The sequence below is a fragment of the Siphateles boraxobius genome, unplaced genomic scaffold (genome assembly GCF_051911475.1).
Source record: "Siphateles boraxobius isolate OS27281-9 unplaced genomic scaffold, OSU_SipBor_1 24, whole genome shotgun sequence".
Taxonomy (NCBI): Eukaryota; Metazoa; Chordata; class Actinopteri; order Cypriniformes; family Leuciscidae; genus Siphateles; species Siphateles boraxobius.
In genome coordinates, this window is record NW_027508855.1 from 2,622,607 (window position 1) to 2,646,093 (window position 23,487).

The 23,487-nt window shown below is 41.2% G+C and overlaps 1 protein-coding gene across 3 annotated transcripts in view; it reads left to right on the top strand.

Moving 5' to 3' along the window:
* spns2 (SPNS lysolipid transporter 2, sphingosine-1-phosphate) overlaps positions 1-7,940 on the top strand; it is a 78,227-nt gene extending 70,287 nt beyond the window's left edge. The window contains exons 11-13 of one of the 3 annotated variants that reach the window (XM_077240827.1): positions 166-329; positions 3,038-3,077; positions 5,128-7,940. In XM_077240827.1, the coding sequence (XP_077096942.1) occupies positions 166-329; positions 3,038-3,062 (189 nt within the window). In that variant the 3' untranslated portion in view covers positions 3,063-3,077; positions 5,128-7,940. The remainder of the gene's footprint in view (positions 1-165; positions 330-3,037; positions 3,078-5,127) is intronic. The other 2 variants (XM_077240828.1, XM_077240826.1) reach the window with 2 other exon arrangements.
* Positions 7,941-23,487: the final 15,547 nt, after the last annotated feature.

A 23,487-nucleotide genomic window follows, 5' to 3' on the forward strand; every position in this document is an offset into this window, starting at 1 on the left:
ACACAAGGATTAAGTGTTCACCCAGTAACTGATTGACAGCACAGCTCTTGAAGACAATATTAGAAAGTTAATTATTGCATTAATGTCGCTGATGGCTCATGGCAGACTTTTTCCTTTGTTTGCTAATGAGTTCTCTTTTGTTTTTGTCTCTATGTGTTCCTACAGATATCAGACTCCCTGCAGGAGAGCTACGCTACGTCAGATTTATGGCAGTTCCTGAGCTTGGGATATGCCCTCATGCTCTGTCCCTTTGTCATCGTTCTGGGGGGGATTTTCTTCCTCGCCACCGCCCTTTTCTTCCTCGACGATCGTGACAAAGCGGAGACACAGTGAGTGCCTAAGCCTCATAACCTTGATAGCTAACAGTAATTCAGTCTAATCTTTTAAGTCATTGTTCTAATGGCATCGAGGTGCTTCCGTTTCAAGGGTCCTCACTTTACATTCCTAAATGGGACTATCATTTCTCATTTCCTCCACTGACAATGACAATCCAGAGAATAGCGGTTGTCATGGTGATTTTGGTAGCCTTGGCCATTTTTGTGTGCCTGGTGAATAGCCTCAGGTGGATAGTTAATTCGTGAGGATGAACGAGCTGGATAGATGGACAGAGATCTAGACGTATTATCAAACAAAGACACTCTGCATAAGTGATCTGCCAAGGGGGTAATGACACATCACATGGACTACAGATGACATTTAGAAGATCAATTGCTTCCCTTACTCAAATCATTAATCCGTTATAAGAGAGATTTCAATATAAATGTTATTTCAGTACACCAGCATTGGGCCAAGACAAGCTATGCAAGTTTTTGAATATAGCATTTAGAGAAAGTGTTTGCAAGCCTTTGTCCAGTAAAAACAGTCATGGCGACATGAGAGGAATTGAACATAAACCTCAAAGTTGTCTTCGGCCATTCAAGCTACCCAGACATGTAATTCTATTTTAACATGTCATTCATAAGCCATTATGAGATACTATATATGTTTATAGTATATATGCCCTATGTATATTTGCACATAGACATTTTAAAACAGACCTTTATTATAAACATTAGCTGGTTTAGTCATGGAAGAGTCCCGTTCCCTTAAAAGGTAAAGACAAACATGATACTCAAACTTTGCGACTCATTTTCCTTTTTGCGGACGTCTTTTATCAAGTGGATTTCCTGTGTGTGTTGCCACTCAAAAATGACTTCCTTTCTGTCTGCTTGATGACATTTTTAGGCAGGGTGGTATGTTGGGTTTCTGCGGAAGATCTTCCCACGATAGGTCTTAGAGATGTCTAAGGAGGTTGACTTTTCTTCTTGTCTCGCCATCTATTACAACAGGCAGATTAATCATTATAGTCATCTTTCACATGGAGCTACTTAACAAGATTATTTAATTTTCTTTTTCCTGCTATATATCATAAGTAGTGGAATACAAATAGTGTACTTGAAACCAGAGATAGAGGTCTTGAATAAATCAATCTTAACAATGAATAAATCTCAACTGAAAACACAGTGACCATGTTCAAAAGTGTAGTGTCAAACAAAATAATGTATAACTGACAAATTTCTAAGTAGTTTTCCCTAAACACTTCCTACTTCTGCTGTAAGTCAGTCAAACAGATATATCTGCCCAACCCAATTGGTTGAGCCAATCTTACTGGTCGGACACTCAAATAAACAGCAATGTTTTGAAGCACCACAGTGTTTTTTCCAGGGAAATAAACCTATGAATGACTAACTTATTATCCCTGCATATTAAAATAGGATAAAGGAAAGTATTTTAACATTCAAAAAACTAAAACCGTCACTTCAGATGTAAAAAAAATGACAAAACCATTTAACATTGAAAATAAAACTTGACTTTTAAGTTTAATTTAAGGGTGTTTTTATTTTATTTTTACATATTTATTCTAGAGTAAATATAACAAGTGAAGGCGTTTCTTTAAAGACATTCAAAGCAGTTTGTAGATTATACAGGAGTTTTACCACACCTTATGTAGCCATCATATAGTTACTGAAATAGTCACTCAAATAGTCACTGAATTGCATTTGCAGCTTTATATGTCATGTAATGAATTGCAATGTTGTGCATGCTAAAAGCAGAAGCTACAAATTAAAGCAGTTATGTTTGTGGATGCAGAATAAACTATAAGCTTATATCCAGCCGTCATGAGCCTAAACATTTCCAACCAATACTCTTGCATAACACCCTTCTCACAGTTTTTCATAAGCATTGCATCATCACAAGCTTCAATCGAGCCTAAAAATAGCATTTTAACTGTGCTGTTTCAGGCTCAGTAGTTCTTTATTCACATATATCTTGCTACTTCAATGTAGCATACTCGCTTGTCTTCCTCTATTTATAGATGCAACATAGAAAATGAAAGGCGTTCACTGGAGCGGAGGAATATATATTGAGCTTGAAGAGTACTTTATTTCTAGGTTGTTAGCTGTTTTGGGCTGAGGGGGAGCCATTTATAGCACAGGGGAAAACACCGTGAACATAGGCAGTCATGCAAAATACACACACACACGCATTTGTTTCATATATTTTGCCGCCTGGCTTCAGTTGGCATAGTGTCCATGGGGATGTACTGAAGATATAAGCATCCCTGAACTGTGTTAAAGCACATGGAGCCTGTAGGGAAGACAATCACACTGCTATGAAGTATCCCCATTGAGATTTCCAATAGAGTGAATGAAATTACAAGTTAGCAGGATTAGGATATCGTTTAATAGGACTGGGAAAAAAAAGTATTTTCAACCAATTTTTAGAAATCAAAATATCAAATCATAGTTACCATGTTAACTTTGACAACCCTTCAAATTACATTAAAGGGTTAGTTCACCCAAAAATGAAATTACTCACACTCATATCATTTCAAACCATTAAGACTTTTGTTCATCTTTGGAACACAAATGAAAATATTTTGTTCATGTGAGATCCTGCTCATGTGAGTGTACAATTATGAAAAACATTGCACAAATATCTACACAAACTTCCCCTCATTATTCTGTTTCTTTTTTCCCTTTAATTTTCCAAACAGCAGAGTAAACCAGCTTTCCCGATAACTGCCCACAGTTAAGGTAAGACCTCAAATTCCTGCAAGCCTCCAACAAACACTCCAGGTTACACAACTGTTATCCTGTTGATCTTTTAAATGCAGAATACAATGGTTCAAGCTGATTTATAAGAAGTTATTCAGTACTGTAAGAGGAGATATACCAACTTTGTTTTACACATTAAAGTAACTGAGTATCATAATATCAGTGAATAGAATAGAATGGGTGACCAGGTTATTTTAATTATTAATAATCTCAAATTTGGCTCCTCTTCAAACCACTGTTCCTGCCCCCTTCCCCTCTTTCTCTTATCAGCCTCTCACACACTGTTATGAGCCTGTTTGTATAATTACCATGACTCTGTATGCCCTAAAAGAACAGCAAAGCATCAAAAGAAAGAGAAAGAAAACAACATCAGGAAAAAAGTTTCTCTGGTTGCCAGTTTTTTAGGTGGAGGACAATGTGTGTGGGAGCTGTACACTAAAAATAACTAGTCCCCCAAATATTCGATTGAGAGGGCGGATTGTGACCGTTAAATGTGGTAATGTATTTTTGTAATGCAGACAGGCTGTCCCAAGTTAGCTGTTTTACTCTTCTACTACACCCTCCACATTCTAATTAGCAAAACTACTGCTCCTCATTAGGTTAACAGCTTAAACAGGCTGAAGTTTAACAGGAAATCAATAAGACATCTCTGGTTGGACGAAGCGCAAACCATGGCCTTGAGGGTTAGCCTGTCAGAGGCACATATATTAGCATAAATGTGATGACAAGACATATTGCCTAAGTCACTTATATAAATGGGAAAAGTTCTCTAATCAATAGGGGTCAAAGCCCCAAGTGGAGAGGAAACCACCGAGTTACATAACAGACGGACACCCACACACGCGATATTAGAAAAGGAATTGCGAGGAGGCACGGTGATGTGACAGCGGGAGTGGGAGTACGGGAAAAATCACTATTGTGATATTAGGCTTGATGAAGGCAGAAGATTTCAGACAGGAAGGGCCTGCAACCAATGTAAAGAGAAGATCGTAGAGAGAGCAAATGAGAGATGAAGGAGAAAGAAATGGACCATTGCCCTTGGATTATATAGCAGATGGAGGATGTGCTAAACACTTAAGAGATCTTGCATAGTGAGTGCTTAAATCTAGTGGACAAATAGTAGCATGATACAACAAAATGGAGAGTCTTTTCAATAAAAAGCTTGTCTTTCCTTTTCCTTGTCTTTCAACCATTCACCCTTTAGGCTGAGTTTAACATGGTTGGATTTCCTTACTCTAATACCTAATCTATTCAAAATGAACTGAGAGTTAAGTGCAATACTATTTAAAAGTTTTTTTTTTAATGCTCACCAAGACTGATTTTTTTTTTAAAGAATACTACAGTAAAAACTGTAATATTGTGAGATATTATTTAAATTGACTGTTTTTATTTTAATGTATTTTAAAATAGTCTTGGTCTTGAAAACCCCTGGTTTAAAAGAGCAAATCCATTAATCGTCCACAATGATTTGTTTAATAGTAGAGGAGCTTCTAGGCCAGATTATTTGTGGCATAATGATAGACAAATCCCAAGCAGGACCCTGGATGCTCTGTAAACGTCGGGGATGTGATTATCTAAGCATGATACCCTAGTATTTAACATGTTTTGTTACGTTGCATTAGCCAAATATCTTCGAGTTCTCTGCATTTCCTCATGCTACCATAATAAATTGAGACTAAATAAAATAATTGTCAAGTTTGTGACAGACACATATTGGGGTGTCAGTGGGGCACTTGTGGGAAGCTTACAGAGCTGAGAAAAAGTGTGTGTGTGTGTGTGTGTGTGTGTGTGTGTGTGTGTGTGTGTGTGTGTGTGTGTGTGTGTGTGTGTGTGTGGTGGTAAGGGGGTTGGGGGGTAGTTTACTTCACCAGCAGCACCAGACAGTTGGCTCATTTGGTACTGAGTTATAATAATTAAAATGAAACATCCTGTAGGGAACCCAGAGACTACGATGTTATTGCTCCAAATTTTATTCAATAACTACAAACAGCCAGAGACTGACACCTCTTTCTCTTTTTCATTCCCTCAGGTTACCAAATGAGAAGGGGCTGCTGCAATGAAGAAAAAGTGGAATTAAAATATGGACGGGTGGAGGGAAAAACAGAAGGAATAAAACTTGCAGCTAACTCGCTATACGCACACTCAGCATACTCTTAAGATTACCGCTATCATTATCATCTCTGCTTTTTCGTTCCATTCTGTGAAGGCCATTCTGAATTCGAGTCGTACCTTGCTTGCCCCAGTAAACCTTCAGCTGGCAAGAGGTCTGCCAATCAGCAGCTGGTGTGCAGCTATCAATGATGTATATAAAGAGCCATGTGGGCTCTGGTGGGTGTTTAGATGAGGGTGCGCTAGCGCGCTCAGTGCCATACTACTGAACACAGCACAGACACACACTCCCGTCCTGTCACGCTGCCTGTCGATCTGCACCAAGTGCCATAACATCACATTCCTAATGGGGACCAGTACCAATGATACTCACAGCCAACAGGGGCTCACCAATACGCCAAAAATCAGTAAATGCAGAACTGAAGGAATCACTCACATCCCATAAACTACTTGGTGAGTCGTGCCTTAAGAAATCTGGCTGAGGCGCAGGTCTGGTCCCCGGTCACTTTTCTTTTATAAAGATTATTTTTTTGCTTATTATTAAATGTATTTTCCGTTCCTTTTCTTAGCACTTACCATTTTATTGCAGTGTGAGTGACATCATGCAGTCACGCATGACACATCAATCATTATCTTTCTCTTCTTGCTCTGACTGTGTGTGTTTACAACTGAAACTGGAGGGACTTCATAAATAGCTGAAAGGGACACTGGATTGTAAATATCTTTTTATAATGAAGAAACATAATGTAAATGCTTTCATACTGAACTTTACTGAACAGTCTGCCAGGATAAATCGCATAGTATGCCCAAGAGGGGAGCAGAAATGTTAAAAAAAAATGTAAAAAGTGAACAAAGCCAAGGTTATCGTCACTTATCTAGTGTTTTACTGTGCGGAATTCCGTCCACAGTGCCGGGTTACCCATCCAGACAGGCAAACCTTCATTTTAACTGTGGATAAGATTCACAAGCTCAGTCTATAAGAATGAAAGTCTTTGTATGTTGGCTTACCTTGCTCATTTGGATTTACATATCCCTTTACTGGAAAAGAAGAGCGAGACAGGATGAAAGTGTATCGCAGCCAAGTTAATTACCTACACTGCAATCCATCCGGCTTCAAAATGGGAGAAATCTAACTCTCTGGTTAAGCTAAGTCTGGATTGCTTTTTTGTTGATTCTGTGAATTTTGTTGAAGTTTGTTGAAGTTTCAGAAATCAGATATTTGAATATGTTGCATATGCTAAGAAAAGCACTTTGCTTTTCACTGAGTAGTCTTGGATATGAAGAAATACAATTGGAGAAAAATCAGTTTTCGCTGTTATTGGCCTGTGTGGTTTGACTTATAGTTTGTAATATATGCAATTTAAAAGAAGATTGACAAAAATGATAGCTTTCACAGTGGCAATAATTTGTATATTCTCACATTTAGCCAGATTCACTCAGCACGCACACACACATATATACACACATACACACACTCACACACACCACTGTCACTTTTCTGGAACCTTGTGTTACCAAATCCGTCTGTATCTGAAGCCGTTCAGGTGTAAATCTGTTCTCACAGAGGCACCTTGCCTATAGATTGAAGTGGGGGAAAAAGCTAATCTGTGTTTTGAAGGTCTGACTTGACATGTCATGTGAAATTACCGTCCCTGTTTGCCAGTCATATCCTCTTAGCTTTCATCATGTCAGGTGAAAAGCCTTTGAATGTGATTCTGTCCAATCCAATGTGTTTACACATGCAAATTTATCTTAATGAAGCTTTTGTATTATTACTGTTGTTATTATTCTTTTACTGATGTCATTTTCTTTCTTTTTACAAATATGAGTTTTATATATATATATATAAACACTATAAAGATTAACTATTATGCAGCGATTTTAATATATTGTAAACGGCTTTGATGCAATGTATTTATTATTATGTTTCTGTTTGCTACCCTTGATGATAAGATGGTATAAGGGACAAATATTGTCATATATACTATGTACAGTTTTGTTTTTGTTTAATTTTCTTTGAAAATTCCTCCTCATCACCATTTGAAGAATGTCTCAGTTGTTCATCTCAGAGAACTGTTTTCACAGGAGCCGATTATTTTACTGGTTCACACAAACACACAGCATGATTTACACTTAATAGGATATGTATTGTGTACCAACATGTTAGTTAGACCAATGAACTGATAATTGATTTATTTTGCACAAGCAACTGAGTGTGTGAATAATGTGCTGATCAGGGGGTTTTCTCTTACTGTCTAATCCAATAGTTCTACACTGGCATTTTAAGTGCTAGCTTTGAGGGGTTATTACCCATTCACTGCCTGGCTATAGCTTTTCAAAGTTATTTTACATGCTGATTATATGACTTGTTTATTTGTTTGTTGAAAGGCAGCGCTCACGGTGATCTAGATCGGATGAACGGCTGGCTTAATATTTGTACGGCCAAGTTCATTTTATCAGCAAAACCCTATGCTAATGAGAAGTTTTATGAGATCGTTTTAATTGCTGAATCGTGAGAATTGAGTATTTCAGATTGCACATTTTCTTGTCATACAAGAATTCTGTAAAAATGTACCTATTTCTGATGTCAAGCAGAAACTAAAAGTTGATTTTATTTTTTAGAGCAAGTGTGATTATAAAGAAGAAAAGTATCTAGGACGTTTACTGTGATGCTCCCACAGGGATATACACCCTATATGTAACTGATCAAAATAAACTTATTTAATCAAAACAGAGCAATATTTTGTCGTGGTTTTTTACATTAGATTTAAGTGCACTTGATTTCATTTTGTTAATGGTATGCATTAGATATGTTTTTGGAAATAAACTAATACTTTTATTCTGCAAGAATGCATTGAATTGATCAAAGGAGACAGTCAAGACATTTTTAATATTACAAAATATTTTTATAGTAATTAAATGCTTTCTTTCTTTTTACTTTTCTTTCTTTTTAATCAATTGTGGGGGGAAATTTATCATGTTTTCAAAAAAAATCAAGCATCCTGTAAAAAAAATGAATCACAGCACAACTGCTTCAACAATAAGAAATATTTCTTGAGCAGCAGATCAGCATATGATTTCTAAAGGATCGTGAGACACTGAAGACTGGAGTAACGGCTAATGAAAATTCAGCTTTGCCATCAAAAAGATACATTGCATTATACATTATATTAAAATATAAAATATTTTAAATTGTAATATTTTACAGATTTACTGTTTTTACTATATTTTTTGATTAAATAAATGAAGCATTGATGAGCATAAGAGACTTTACAAAAATATTTTAAAAAATTACCAACCCCAAACTTTTATAGCAATAGTGTATTCATATTATGTAGAAATATTAATGTAGATTAATACATTTTGAGGAATAGTATTGTTCATGATATCTAATGTATTAATTATTAATCCTTACTGTAAAGTATTATCTGATTTCTTTAACAAAGATATGAAAGATCATCAGACTAAAATATATATATCAAAATATGTCCATTCTCAGAAGATCCTTGCAGCTAATGTACAGCACATGAATGGGCTCTAATGTCAGAGAGCCCCATTAGCACATACCTGAGGGAACAGAAAGGAGACTTTCATTGCTCCGGAGAAGGAAGCCCTCTCTCTTCCTCTTTTTCAGAGGTAGAAGGGGGGTGGGCTCAGCAAAAGGTTTCATTTTCACCGGGCAGTGCAAGAGTCAGCCTGGATTTGGGGGACTGGATAAAGTCCAGCATTGTTTAGAGAGGCACACTGCACCTCTGTTGCCCGGCAACAGTTTCTGTGACACCAGAGAATAAGAATGTAGATGGAGAAGGTCACCAGTGTGTTGACAAGACTTGAAACACCTACATAACCAGTGTTGCTGAAAATATGAGAAAATGTGCCTAGCAACAGCTGTCACATTCATCCATATTACAGATGAAAAAAATTATATTTGCTCATGGTGTGACCCAAACTGCATATGAAAGCAAATCGAGAAAGTTCACAAATATCTGCAGCCGTGGCCACAGTTGAGTACAGAATTACCTCATACCCTAAAACAGTGGTTCTCAAGGGGGCGCACAGGTACAGCTTGCGGTGGGGGTCAGTCGTTGCACCTCTTCCGCAGGCGGAATCACAAGCTGCTATTGTGAACGTCCCACTTCGCTACAATATTCCAGCGAGAAGATGTACAAGAAGCTGAGGTCGTTATCAAAAAAGCCCCGTGCAGCCAATGATTATATACCATTCATACAAAGCATCACTGAAATATTTACATTTTTTGTTTATTTAAATTGAAAGTTATGTTCTGGTCTATATTCTCCTTTACTGTTATATTTTGGAATGTTTTTAAAGGGTTAAGGGGAGGCCTGACCAAAAAAGTTTGAGAACCACTGCCCTAAAAACTTATGACAAGCTCAGAAGACCCTTAATGGCCAAATATCTCTAAAGAGTCAGTCAATAATGACAAGATGTTTTCCTTTAGTTAAATGCGGAGCTGATTGCCTAAAATACCCCAAAAATGCTTACTGTGGCTGCGTTTAATCAGAAGAATTGATCACAGGGGCTTTTCTAATCACAAGTGACCCCGTCTAACCTTTGACAGGAAGGTCCTTATCTAGTTTATAGGAAACATCTCATTTTCAGACTTATTTACAGTCTTACCATTCAATTACAGTATTACACACTGAAGATGATCTGTTTTACTGACAATCATTTCAATATTTACATATGTAAGAAAATTAAAATGCTAATTAAAACATGGAACTGAACTGGAAATCAAATGAAATGGAAATTTCTAGGGGTAAACTCAAATCAAACTGGCATTCAATAATTATATTTAGATTAGATTAAAACATCAAACTCTATACTGAAGTGATGAAGACCTTTTCTCACTGGACATTAAACTCTGATAAACTGACAGAAATGCACCGGCCAGGCAAACCAAACCTAGTTCTGGCATGACACCATGAGAAAACACTGTCAAAGTCAACAGAACAGTGGAGATCTGACAGGAAACTCTAGGGTGTAGACAGGATATAATGGTTCCTTATACTCAGCAGGAAAATCAATGTGGTGATTTCTTTTCCATGGAACTGTTAAAACACTCTGTGAGCCAAACAAACAAACAATAAAACAAGGGTAATTTTAGGGGTATTTGTAAGCTTGAGCAAATATTTACTGAAGCTCATGTCAATTTTTGCTCGGTTAATTTGACAAGTCACTTTATTTGGCTATTTTGTTCGTTTTTTGTGTGAATTTTCATCCAAAAATGATGTCATCATTCACTCATGATCATGTCATTCCAAAACTTTATGGCTTCTGTGTAACACAAAATTATATTTTGAAGAATTTTTCAGTGTCATGACATACAATGAAAGCCAATGGGGCTCAAAAATATCAAAAATATATTCTTGTGTGTTCCACAAAAGAAAGAAAGCCATACAGGTTTGAAAGAACATGAGAATGCTTAAATGAAGTTTAATGTTTGGGTGTCCTGATATCATTTAAAGGCTTAGTTCACCAACAAATGAAATTTCTGACATTAATTACTCACCCTTGTGCATTCCAATCCCATAAGACCTTCGTTTATCTTCAGAAAACAAATTAAGATTTTGGTGAAATCAGAGCGCTTTCTGAACCAGCCATAGGCATCAACTTCATTGTAACTTTCAAGGCCCAAAAAGGTAGTAAAGACATTGTTAAAATAGTCCATGTGACTACAGTGGTTCAACCTTAATGTTATGAAGTGACGAGAATACATTTTGTGCACAAAAACAAAAATAACAACTTTATTAAAACAATCTCTTCTCCTACATGTCAATCTGCTACGCTGATCACGTAGTAAACACAGCAGCAGCGCTTCTGGATTCTCCGTCAGAACGCCGGCTCATTATTGGCTGACGCTGTTCACTTGAGAGTGCGTGTGCTGCTGACGCAGGAGCTGACCAATAATGAGCTGGCGTTCTGACGTAGACCCCCAAAGCGCTGCTCTGTGTTTACTACGTGAACAGACTTGAAAGTTGCAATGACGTTGCTGCTTATGGCTGGTTCAGAAAGCTCTCTGATTTCAACAAAAATATATTAATTTGTGTTCCGAAGATGAACGAATGTCTTACGGGTTTAAAATGACATGAGGGCGAGTAATTTATGACAGAAATCTAATTTTGGGTGAACTAACCCTTTAATGCACGTCCTGATGTAACAGGTATAAAAACTATACTGTTAAATATGTATTATGCATTATGTTAAATATGTAATATGTATTATGACAACGTATTGTCTATTATAATTCACACAAAATTGTTCATTTAAATATACCTGATATAATGGTCTGATTGAAATGAGTGCTTTCCTCTTTAATTGTTGTGATGTCACGAACCAACATCATTTCCTGTTCTGTCTCCTCCTCTTCCCTTTTGCATTGTTAACAGCTTTGAAGAGGTTGGCTTCTCTGACTCCTAATAATCTTATTTAAACTATATTGTAATTATTGCTTTTATGTCTATATTTTCACTCCAATTTAATGTTATTTTACTTACCTGTGTGATTATTTTACTTACCTGTGTGATTATTTTAGTAATTTTACCCTTTTTGAGTTATATTTTAGTTTTTGGCCTGTTTTGGCCTGGTGATGTGCACATCATATTTATTTTAAAAAGAGAACAATGGCAATTCACTCAAAGAGGCTTTATATCAGGAATGTTTTCTCTGTTGTATAATTCTCTTGTATAATGTATTTTTTTCTTTACTCAATTTGTTTCATGCTGGATGCAATGCTCCTGATTGGTTGAATGGAATTTTGTTCCAGAATCAACATGTTGATCCAGGAACATGTTGCAATTAAAAACGTTTTATAGATGAAGTTGCTACTCTGCAGGTTTTTAAAAGGGGTCCTTACATTTTAAGCAAACATAATACAACTGAACAAAACAAAGTAACGATATTACCTGTATCTTTCCTGTCATTGTCTCTCTAGATAAGTGGTTCTAAAATTGTGTCCCTCAAGTTGATTGGCTGGTAAAAGAACAGAGCTAAATACATAAAATGATTATTAACTGATTATTATAATTGACAAAAAAAAAAGTCACAGAGTCAAATCTCTTAAAAGATAAACGAGGACAAAGTTTACGCTGACTCACTTTGTTCATCTGACACCTGAATGAATCGAACACTCATGATCATCTAGTATAACATTTAATGTATTGTATAAATTAAATACAAAGTGAATATGTCACCGGGTGAACAAACCAGGAACCAAAAAAATTTGTTGACTTGTTTCCAGGGGGAAGAAATGCCGGTGTAACACCGGGCCGGCTCTGGGTTTACACATCATGGCTGCCGACCATAATGAGCGCCAGCTGAAGCCAATTATTAGCGCTTCATTGAACCACATGCCCGGGAAAAAGGAGTATAAAGAGAGGGGCTTGAAGCACAGTAGGGGAAGAGAAAAAATGTTCTGGCAGTAGGAGAGCTCCGCACGAGTGTTCGAGTGGATTGCAGCAGTGACAGTGGGCGGCGGCAAGTGCGGAAAGCTGAGGTTTAAGGCCTGATCGGTGTTCCATGTTGGGTCCCCTGAGGCATGCTCATTAAGTGAGTCTTTTAGATACCACGAACAGCAACGCAACGAAGTAAGTGAGAAAATTATACGGAGGAAGAAAGAGAGTGACTGGCAGAAGAGAGTGGAAACCAGCTGTAGGATTCATGTGATTCACCGAGGGAAAGTTAAGGGCACCCTTTTATGATTTACCTTCTGTAGAAAATCACATGTAAAGATTTACCATCACCAGTGTACGACTAACCTGTGTTTGTGGGCAGCGTGTGTTATCCTGTTGACAGAGCAAAGAACAGTAATGGTAATGGCTGGGAAGATCGCTGAATCCATGTTCATCTTCTGAGACCACTAATCCTTGGATCATCCACCCTATGTATGAGAAGAGAAACGAGTTGATTCACTTACAACTCAAGTGGTTGGGACCCCCCCCCCCGTATGGACCCTTTTATAAGCTCAGTCCCACGAGACGGCCTGGTGGGATGTTGCCCCCTCGCGGAGATTAAAGTCAATGGAGTTACTGTTCGGTGCCTGGTAGTCACAGGGTCCCAGGTCACCATGTTTGCCGAGAGTCTGTCCAGAGATCTGTTGAAGTCCCCTGGCTCACCCTGCGAGGAGCGAATGACCTGAACATCCCCTATATTGGATACCAGGTGACCGACTTTGAGATCCATGGCACCAAGATCCCACAGAAGGGGGTAGTGATTGTGCGGGACTCCTGTCTGGGGGAACATCGAGCCTTGTTGGGGATGAACGTAATCATGGACTGTTGGGAAAAGCTGTTTCGGCTGGTCCTCTTCGTCCCACTTCTGTAGCCAAGAAGCGAGAGTGGGAACGTGTCGTCACCGACTGTCGACGAGTACAGGTCGCCAGCTCCCGATCAACGGTTGTCACCAACGTTTGACCAACGGTTGACCCGTATTACGCCAGTGAGTTCCCATCAGGTGAGGGGGGAGCAGGAGGTCCGCTTCTGCCAAGTGAGCGCCACGGTGATCGAGGTCGGTCTGGCAAGGGAGGAGTCTGGTCCTGGTCCCGCTGCGCACAACATGCCGACCCATTTGCGGAGTGAGTCCCTGCAGGGGGAGGGCCTACAGGAAGAACAAACCCGCCAACTCCAGAGTCTGTTGGCCAAGTGGCAATGCGTCTTCTCCACCCATGATAAGGACTATGGGTGCACCGACATCGTCAAGCACGCTATACCTACCGGAGATGCTCCACCCAGTCGAGAGCGGTAACGTCCGGTACCCCCGACTTTATACTCAGAGGTTCGTGCCTTACTAAAGGGGATGCTGGGACATGGAGTCATTCGCGAAAGCAGCAATCCATGGGCCGCCCCAATTGTCCTGGTCCACAAGAAGACGGGCTCTTGGAAAAGGATACTTTCCCCCTGCCCCTTGATTGAGGATTCCCTTACAGGACTGACCTTTGCCGCCTGGTATTCCACCCTTGACCTGGCGAGTGGCTACTGTTAGGTGCAGGTAGAGGAGCAAGACCGAGAGAAGACCGCCTTCACCACACCCTTTGGCCTGTTTGAGTGGGATCGCATGCCCTTCGGACTCTGCAACGCCCCTGCGACCTTCCAGAGGCTGATGCAGCGATGCCTGGGAGGACAGCTGATGGACTCCACCCTGGTGTACTTAGATGATGTGATCGTTTATTCCCCCGACTTTGACTCTCACTTGTTACATCTGGAGCAGGTCTTCCGGGCTATGGAGCGGTATGGACTGAAGCTCCAGCCAGGGAAATGCCAGCTCCTTAAGAGGGAGGTTCAGTTCTTGGGGCACCGAGTGAGCGCTGCGGGAGTGGCTGTCGACCCGGAGAAGGTGTCCGCAGTACAGGGCTGGGTTCCACCAAAAACCGTCAGGCAGGTGCGGTCTTTCCTGGGATTCGTCGGCTACTACAGACGCTTCATAAAAGACTTTTCAAAAATTGCGAAACCCCTGAACCAGCTGCTGGCCGGATCTGGTTCTCCACGGAGCCGGAGTTCCCCCACGATTACTTGGAGCCCAGAGTGTGAGACCGCCTTTCAGAGGATAAAGCAGGAGTTGCTGCAGGCCCCCATTCTGGCTTATGCCGATTTCACCCGACCCTTTGTACTTTACACCGACGCTAGCAACAGCAGACTGGGAGCCGTACTGGCCCAGCGACAGGACGGAACCGAGAGGGTCATCGCCTACGCCAGCCGGAGTCTCCATCCAGCAGAGCGGAATGACGCCAACTATAGCTCTTTTAAAAACGAGCTGCTGGCCCTGAAGTGGGCTTTGTGTGAGAAGTTTAAGGACTACTTGTGGGGATCTGAAGTATTGGTGGTGACTGACAACAGCCCATTGGTCCACCTCCAAACCGCAAAGCTAGGGGCGGTGGAGCAGAGGTGGGTGGCCCAGCTCGCCAATTTCAACTATCGGCTGCAGTATTGACCAGGCCGCGAGCACATAAACGCTGATGTCCTGTCACGATTACCTCCGGCAGGGGAAGGGGGAACCCCAGAACCAAAATCAGAGGAAGGGCTGATGGTAGGAATAGTGGAGGCACCTGGAATACGATCGGAGGGAGTACCCGCAAGTTGGGGATGGGACCCCCACCGATGGAGAGAGCGGCAGGAACAGGATGAAGGGTTAGCTACCCTGCGGACTTGCCTGGAGCGGAACAAAATCCCTGGGACGGATGAACGACGGGAACAGCCTGTGGGATTGAAGAAGCTTCTGGGACACTGGAAGCGATTAAAGTTGCGGGAGGGAGTAATCTGTAGGTCTGTCTTGGACTCGAGGACCCAAGAGATGGCATACCAGGTGGTGGTGCCTGAAGCCCAAATCCAGCCGTTGCTCCAGGCCTACCACGATCAGCTAGGACATCAGGGCCAGGAACGAACGGTGTCACTGCTGCGCCGGCACTTTTTCTGGAGGGGGATGGAAGAATCGGTAGGGAGCTATGTGCAAGAATGCCCCCGCTGTACGCTGTTCAAGTCCCGACGAAACGTGAGGGCCCCCAGGGTTCCGGTGAGGCCCAGAGCCCCGTTGCATATGGTGGCTATGGACTTCTTGACCTTGAGTCGTCCAACGGATCGCTACCAGAACATCTTGGTAGTCACTGACTTGTTCACCAAGTATGCCTGGGCCATACCGGCCTTAGATCAGACCGCCACTACCACTGCCAGCGCTCTGTGGAGGCACGTCTTCCAGCCCTTTGGATGTTCCGAAACACTCCATTCGGACCAAGGGCCGAACTTCGAGTCCCGTGTCATCCAAGAACTATGCCAACTGTATGGATGCAGGAAGACCCACACCACCCAATACCATCCACAGGGAAACGGGGGGTTTGAACGCTTCAATCAGATACTTCTGAGTTTCCTGGGGACTCTGGATGCGGACCACCAGGGTTATTGGACGGATAGCCTCCCGGCCCTGGGGCAGGCTTATAATAACAACGTCCATAGCACTACGGGTTATGCTCCTGCTTACCTGATGTTTGGGAGACATGTGCGTCTGCCCACAGATCTGCTACTCGGGGCAGAAGCGGCTGAGGCCCCTGCTACCACCACCGAATGGGTACACCGACAACACCGCCAACTCCACTCTGCGTATGAAAAAGTGTCAAAGCACCTTGACGTGGCCGCTAAGAAGAACAAGCGGCTGTATGACCGTACTGCCCGAGAGGCCCCCTTGTTACCCGGAGAACGGGTACTGGTGCGAGATAACCGGCGCCAGGGGAAGGGGAAGCTCAGCGACCGGTGGGAAACCGTGCCATAAGTGGTATAGCAACGACAGAGACCTGAACAGCCCGTCTATACCATCCGGCCAGAGGGCAAGACTGGCCCCGTGAGAATCCTGCACCGAAATTTGCTTCGCCCTTTTCCCAACTATCCGCGGTAAGAGGCTGAGGCGCCGCTCGCGCCTGTGGCCCCTGCACCACCTTGGGTGGGTTGGGCTATGTTCCCTAGAGCCCCAACTCCTGAACCAAGGGAGGAAGAACCCGTTATTCCAACTCGACACTCCCAACGGGAGACCCGAGGAGTACCTCCTACCAGGTATGGAGAATGGGAGTCTGGACCCCGTTCTTGGGACTAGAACGGATCCGGTGGGGGAGGGTGTCACCGGGTGAACAAACCAGGAACCAAAAAAATGTGTTGACTTGTTTCCAGGGGGAAGAAATGCCGGTGTAATACCGGGCCTGCTCTGAGTTTACACATCATGGCTGCCGACCATAATGAGCGCCAGCTGAAGCCAATTATTAGCGCTTCATTGAACCACATGCCCGGGAAAAAGGAGTATAAAGAGAGGGGCTTGAAGCACAGTAGGGGAAGAGAAAAAATGTTCTGGCAGTAGGAGAGCTCCGCACGAGTGCTCGAGTGGATTGCAGCTGTGACATTGGGCGGCGACAAGTGCGGAAAGCTGAGGTTTAAGGCCTGATCGGTGTTCCATGTTAACTGTTGGATTCTATACTCCCCATTGCTGTTCTGGGAACCAAGAGTCTACCGCTGCATTCTGCTATTGCTGCCCTGTGGTAAGCGAAGACTCAGTTATTAACTGTTGGATTCTGTACTCACCATTGCTGTTCTGTGAATGTGAACAGAGATTCTGCCGTCTGCCACTGTATACTGCTATTGCTGTCCTGTGAGAGTCTGCTGATTGTTGTGTTTGATCTGCTGCCGCTCTACGAGCTGATTCCAACGAGTCTGACGGCGAGATAAGCCACTGTTCGTCCCACGAGCTGATTCAACGAGTCTGACGACGAGAAAAGCCACTGTCTGTCCACGAGCTTGTTCAACGAGTCTGACGACGAGAAAAGCCACTGTCTGTCCACGAGCTTGTTCAAGGAGTCTGACGACGAGAAAAGCCACTGTATGTCCCACGAGCTGATTCAACGAGTCTGACGGCGAGAAAAGCCACTGTCTGTCCCACGAGCTGATTTCAACGAGTCTGACGACGAGAAAAGCCACTGTTCGTCCCACGAGCTTATTCAACGAGTCTGACGACGAGAAAAGCCACTGTCTGTCCACGAGCTTGTTCAACGATTCTGACGACGAGAAAAGCCACTGTCTGTCCACGAGCTTGTTCAACGAGTCTGACGACGAGAAAAGCCACTGTCTGTCCACGAGCTTGTTCAACGAGTCTGACGGCGAGAAAAGCCACTGTCTGTCCCACAAGCTTGTTCAACGAGTCTGACGACGAGAAAAGCCACTGTATGTCCCACGAGCTGATTCAACGAGTCTAACGGCGAGAAAAGCCACTGTCTGTCCCACGAGCTGATTTCAACGAGTCTGACGGCGAGAAAAGCCACTGTTCGTCCCACAAGCTTATTCAACGAGTCTGACGACGAGAAAAGCCACTGTCTGTCCACGAGCTTGTACAACGAGTCTGACGACGAGAAAAGCCACTGTCTGTCCACGAGCTTGTTCAACGAGTCTGACGACGAGAAAAGCCACTGTCTGTCCACGAGTTTGTTCAACGAGTCTGACGGCGAGAAAAGCCACTGTCTGTCCCACAAGCTTATTCAACGAGTCTGATGACGAGAAAAGCCACTGTCTGTCCCACGAGCCCACCCAGAGAGGAATATAGTTACCTGAAGAACGGAAAAGTACCTACCAGCACTCCCCTCCCCGTATCTCACCAAAGCTACAGCCACGAACGTCCCTGCCCCTGCTTTTATCCTTTCCATTAAATAAAAACGTACCTTTTAAATTCACTTTGGTTGTCTGCCTCTTGGTGTCCTCTGGTGTCTGCTCCTCCGGAGTGTGGTAAATAACCCTTGGCCTTAACATCGGTGACAAATACCTGAGAAATAGTATGAGGTTATGCAAAGTGAGTGAAAATTGAACACTGGAAATAAAAACATGACTGACACTATAAGTACACTATAAGTATCAGCAGATGAAAAGAATAAAAGAAATAATCTGTGGAGAGCCTCATGATATTCATGCTGTCTGATTATGAATGAAGTCATCCCGCGCACGTTTTAGTGCAGTCAGCATATTTGATACTCCTCCTCAAAAGCCAGAGACCAATACAAAGTTCAACGCTAAGAATAGCACCATACGCCACAAAACTCAGCTTAATTGTGCATTTGGGGAATAAAATAGCACATGCTTAGCCTAAAAGAACACTTCATTAAATATAGAGACAAAAAGGGAACACGCCACAGTCTCCATCTTCCTCCATTAATATAAAAAGAAAGAAAGGCAGAAAATAGCAGATGACTGCAGACAGATCTCCTGTATAAAAAAAGCCCTTGGGACAAATTTAGTGGCATTAAAAAAAAATCATGCTAATGATGGAGGCATCCAACCGTATTTCTCATATGAAAAGAAGAACTGCTATCACGCCTGGGGTTTCTAAAGTCAAACAGAACAGCAATATGTATTTTATTATTTATCATCTTTGTCCTCTTGCTGGTTTGTTTTGTGTAAGCATGGGGGGTTTCAGGAACTCGAATAAGCATATTAGCAAATATGATTGACCAATCAGAATCAAGTATTCCAGAAAGTCACTGTCACAATCCTCAGTCACCAACGTGCACTAGGCTACACATTCCCCCATAATCCCTCCTGGCTCACACCTGCACACACACATCTAATCATCACACCTGTTTATATATTTATTTCATCATCTCTGTGTATTTAGTTCCTCTGTTTCAGTCTTCAGTCTATACAATAGACTGTGTTGTATCTGAATGTCTTCGGTCTGTTTGTGTATGTTATGCACACTGTTATGCCTGTCTGCCTTTTTGTTTTATTAAATCACGTTTATATTTGTCTTCATCCATCTTCTTCATCCTCATCCTGTGACAGTCACATTACAATAAAAGATACTACAATAGTAACATAATCATAAATAAAATAAAACAGTAAGAAGAATACAGGTAAATAGCAGAACACAGCACTTTCATTATGAACTAATTATCTTCAGCACTAATGCAGTTAAGAGGCTTATAAGCTTGGTAATTCAGACTGGCATGCTAAATTAACTGCCAGTTTAAAAATTACTTATCATTTTCATGCCACCTTGAAACACATTCATCTTCTTATGACCACTTGATAGGATATGGACTGCAGTGTAATGCAATGTGTTGGTTATCTACAAGAAATTTTTGTAGAGGAGTGCGTGTTTGATAGACAAAGATGTGCAACCTTAATTAAATTGCTAATGGCCTCTTTAGCTCCATTGCTTTGGATGGATTGTACAAGTGTGTCTTACTTTATAGTCTTTTAAATTGAGGAAAGCCTCATGGTGTGCTTTATGGCCATTTGTGAACTTTTACTTTCACACGCCAGATTTGCATCTTCAACACTAACTTCAACTTCACTAATCAGCTGCAGTGCACCAATCTAGGCTCAAGTTCACATTCCCTGCACTCATTCATTTTCGTGGTTGTTTCTCCATTCATCACAAAGCGCATGCATCTTAATAAACAGCTTGCTACATGTGAATAATTCACAGCACTTCTTAAGCCCCTGCAGTGGTATCGACCAACTAGAGCATGTATGTAGCATACACAACATATGCGCACAGCTGGAAAAGTGCCGGAAAGACAAATGATGCAAAACATGTACGTTTTGTTTTTCTGTTGTTATTGTGAATAAAAGCTGTGCCATTAGCTCCAAGATTCTCTCATATCTTTTCACATATCAAGCCTAAAATTAATGTGCATATACACACCAAAAACCATTCATTTTATTATTAATAACCAAATCATTTTATTATTAAACCTGACAATACAAGAAAAACACATTAACATTGTATGATAAAAGCTCATTGTGGAAAACTCCCCTACCACAAAGGCGTAAATTCATCTGCAGTTGCCAATCTCACCAAGAAAGAACATTGTAATTATTTTCCAACCTTTAGTCCATTTAATTCACCATATTGATTTGAATGATGATTGATTCCAATACATTTCAGCAGCAACAATTCTACACTTTAGCACTGCTTTCCTTTCCAAACAGCAGGAACGAAGTCAATTCAAAACATCATCATTTGAATGTGCTTGATATTACTGTATATGCACAACATCAGTGTTCATGTAAAACAAGATTCGCACATGCTTCTGTAACCGTATGTGAGTGTTATCAGAACCTGTCATGCTCATTAATCCATTCTTCGTGCATGTTGTTAAACGTGGCCCTACTCAACTGATCTGATCTTGCACAAGTTGAGATGATTTCTCAAGGTTCATCTCTGAAATGCAGAGAGGAAATTTCTTTCTCAGTCACCTAGCTTTCCACACTCTTTGAACTCATTTTCTATCTACACTGTTTAATGCTATAATAACATTCAGAAGAGAAATGTCTCAGTCCCTGGCCATGCCAAAAAATTCCTCGATGACAAATTGCTTCCCTCCCTCATGAGGACAGAAGAACTCTGTGCGCTGAGGCCTGTTGGGCTCTGACGGATAATATGGCTCCATGCTGAAACTGAGTTTAACCCCAGATCACCTCAGAATACCTTTCTTTCTTTCTTTCTTTGCTCACTACACAGGCTGTGGCAAAATGCAGATCGGTGTCTGCGTGCACACATAGGTTTTAGAATTGTAACTATTTATTTATTTTATTTTTTAAATAATGAAAGCAATATCTTGAGTAAATCTGCACAGATATGGGAGGGTTTGATGTGGATTACAAGAAAAATGTCTCTTATGATTGGACTATTCTCTCATTTTCTAATCTTATCTATTAACTCTATTATTAATCTTATCCATTTACACTGCAAGAAAAAAATAAATAGAAAAACAGAAAAGATACTGGCAAATGTCTGCCAGAGCATTATCTGTTAAGTTTACGGACATTTCCTTTAACCCTAAACACAACAAAATGCAATGCGAAATTCACTTGTAAAAAAAAATCAATACGTAAAATATCTTCATATTAACACAGTAGCCTATATTGTGCCATATTTTCTCAGAGTGTATAATATATTTTCAGATATGATCTGACATTGTCAATAGTCAATGATTTCACCTTTTCAGACATTTTTGATAAATGTCTTTGTCATGGATAAGAAGATTGTAAACACAGGTATGTCTGAACAGTTTATTGAATAATACACATGAAGTTACCAGGTGATTCTCTGGATTGCAGATGGTGATGGTGATACAGGCATGTGAATGAGACGTCTTATCTTGTTGCAGATAGTGAAGAGAAGTGGCTGATGGGCTGAAGAGACGATGCAGATGATGACACACTGGAAGACTGATGAAGACAAAGGACGGGACAGTTCAATGCGCAGGTAAGAAGTCAGGTACAGGTTCAGTGCAAACCCTGATGAGTGTGTGAAGCAGGCTTAAGTGGAGTGGAGCTGATGAAGGTGAATGATGGCAGGTGTGGATGATTGATGAGTGTGTGCAGGTGGGAGCCAGGAAGGATCATGGGAAATGTAGTGCAGTGGTGACAGGACTGCTGACTGAGGATTGTGACAGTCTTACTGTAGAAAATGGATTTTTAAAAGCATTACACACTATTATTGATAAATGAGGTTTGGGAGGAGCCTAAACATTCAGTCCTGTCAATCATCATTGCGAGCATAGTATATAAGCAGCACACACCACTTCATCTCATTGACCAATTCTTCCAGCAGCTGTCCTCCTCCCCTTCTCCTCCAGTAAATTTTCTCTATCCTCTTATACGAATAAAAACAACAGTCATACAACCTTAAAAAAAATAAACAGTAACACTTTAGGGCCCAATTCTCACTACTAGTTGCTTATTAGCATGCATATTACTAGGAAATTGGCTGTTTTTATAAGTACTTATAAAGTACATATTAATGCCTTATTCTGCATGACCATATTCTACGTCCTTTAATCCACCCAATACCTAAACTTAACAACTACCTTACTAACTGTCAATAAGCAGTAATTTGGAGTTTATTGAGGCAAAAGTCAAAGTTAATATTTAGTAGATAGTGAAAATTGGACCCTAATCTAAAGTGTGACCAAATAAACTATAGAATCTCAACAAGATGTAAAAAGGGAAAAGATGACTATAGGCAAATAAGAGAACACATATGAACATCATTCATTGCTTTTCACTCTTATTCACACAATCATGTATCTGTTTTTATACAGTATAAAGAATTAGTCACTGATTTCCAAAGCTGGTTAAGCAAAATGAATGACTCCACATACCAACACCAGCCAATTTTCAGCTTACCCGTCCTTAACCCCATTACACTCACATTAGTGTGACAATCAGATAAAAAATTTTCACCAAGAAAACAACTTGTTACATAACTGAATGTGATTTTACAATCAGGATCATTTGGGTGTCATCACATCTACACACAACCCAGCTATTCAATTCATTCAACTTGAGCCTGCTTTCTAAAAGCGCCATCATGAAAATTGAGTATCATCAGCCTGGGAGCGATGCAACTGTAATGATAATAGAGAGAGCGAAGCAAATGAAGGGGAAAACTGTTTACACTCTCTTGTCACACCCCTGCAGCAAAATCTCCCTCTAATACTGCAGCACCAAGATTTGTGTGTGTGTGTGTGTGTGTGTGTGTGTGTGTGTGTGTGTGTGTGTGTGTGTGTGTGTGTGTGTGTGTGTGTGTGTGTGTGTGTGTGTGTGTGTGTGTGTGTGTGTGTGTGTGTGTGTGTGTGTGTGTGTGTGTGTGTGTACTGAGTGAAGTGAGATAAAGTCATTCATTTCAGGCTCAAATATAAAGTTCACAATGGGCTGATGAGTCAAAACAGACACAATAATAGTCCTCAATGACAAGACAAAAAGTGTCATGAAAATGTCACACTGGAAGGCCAAACAAA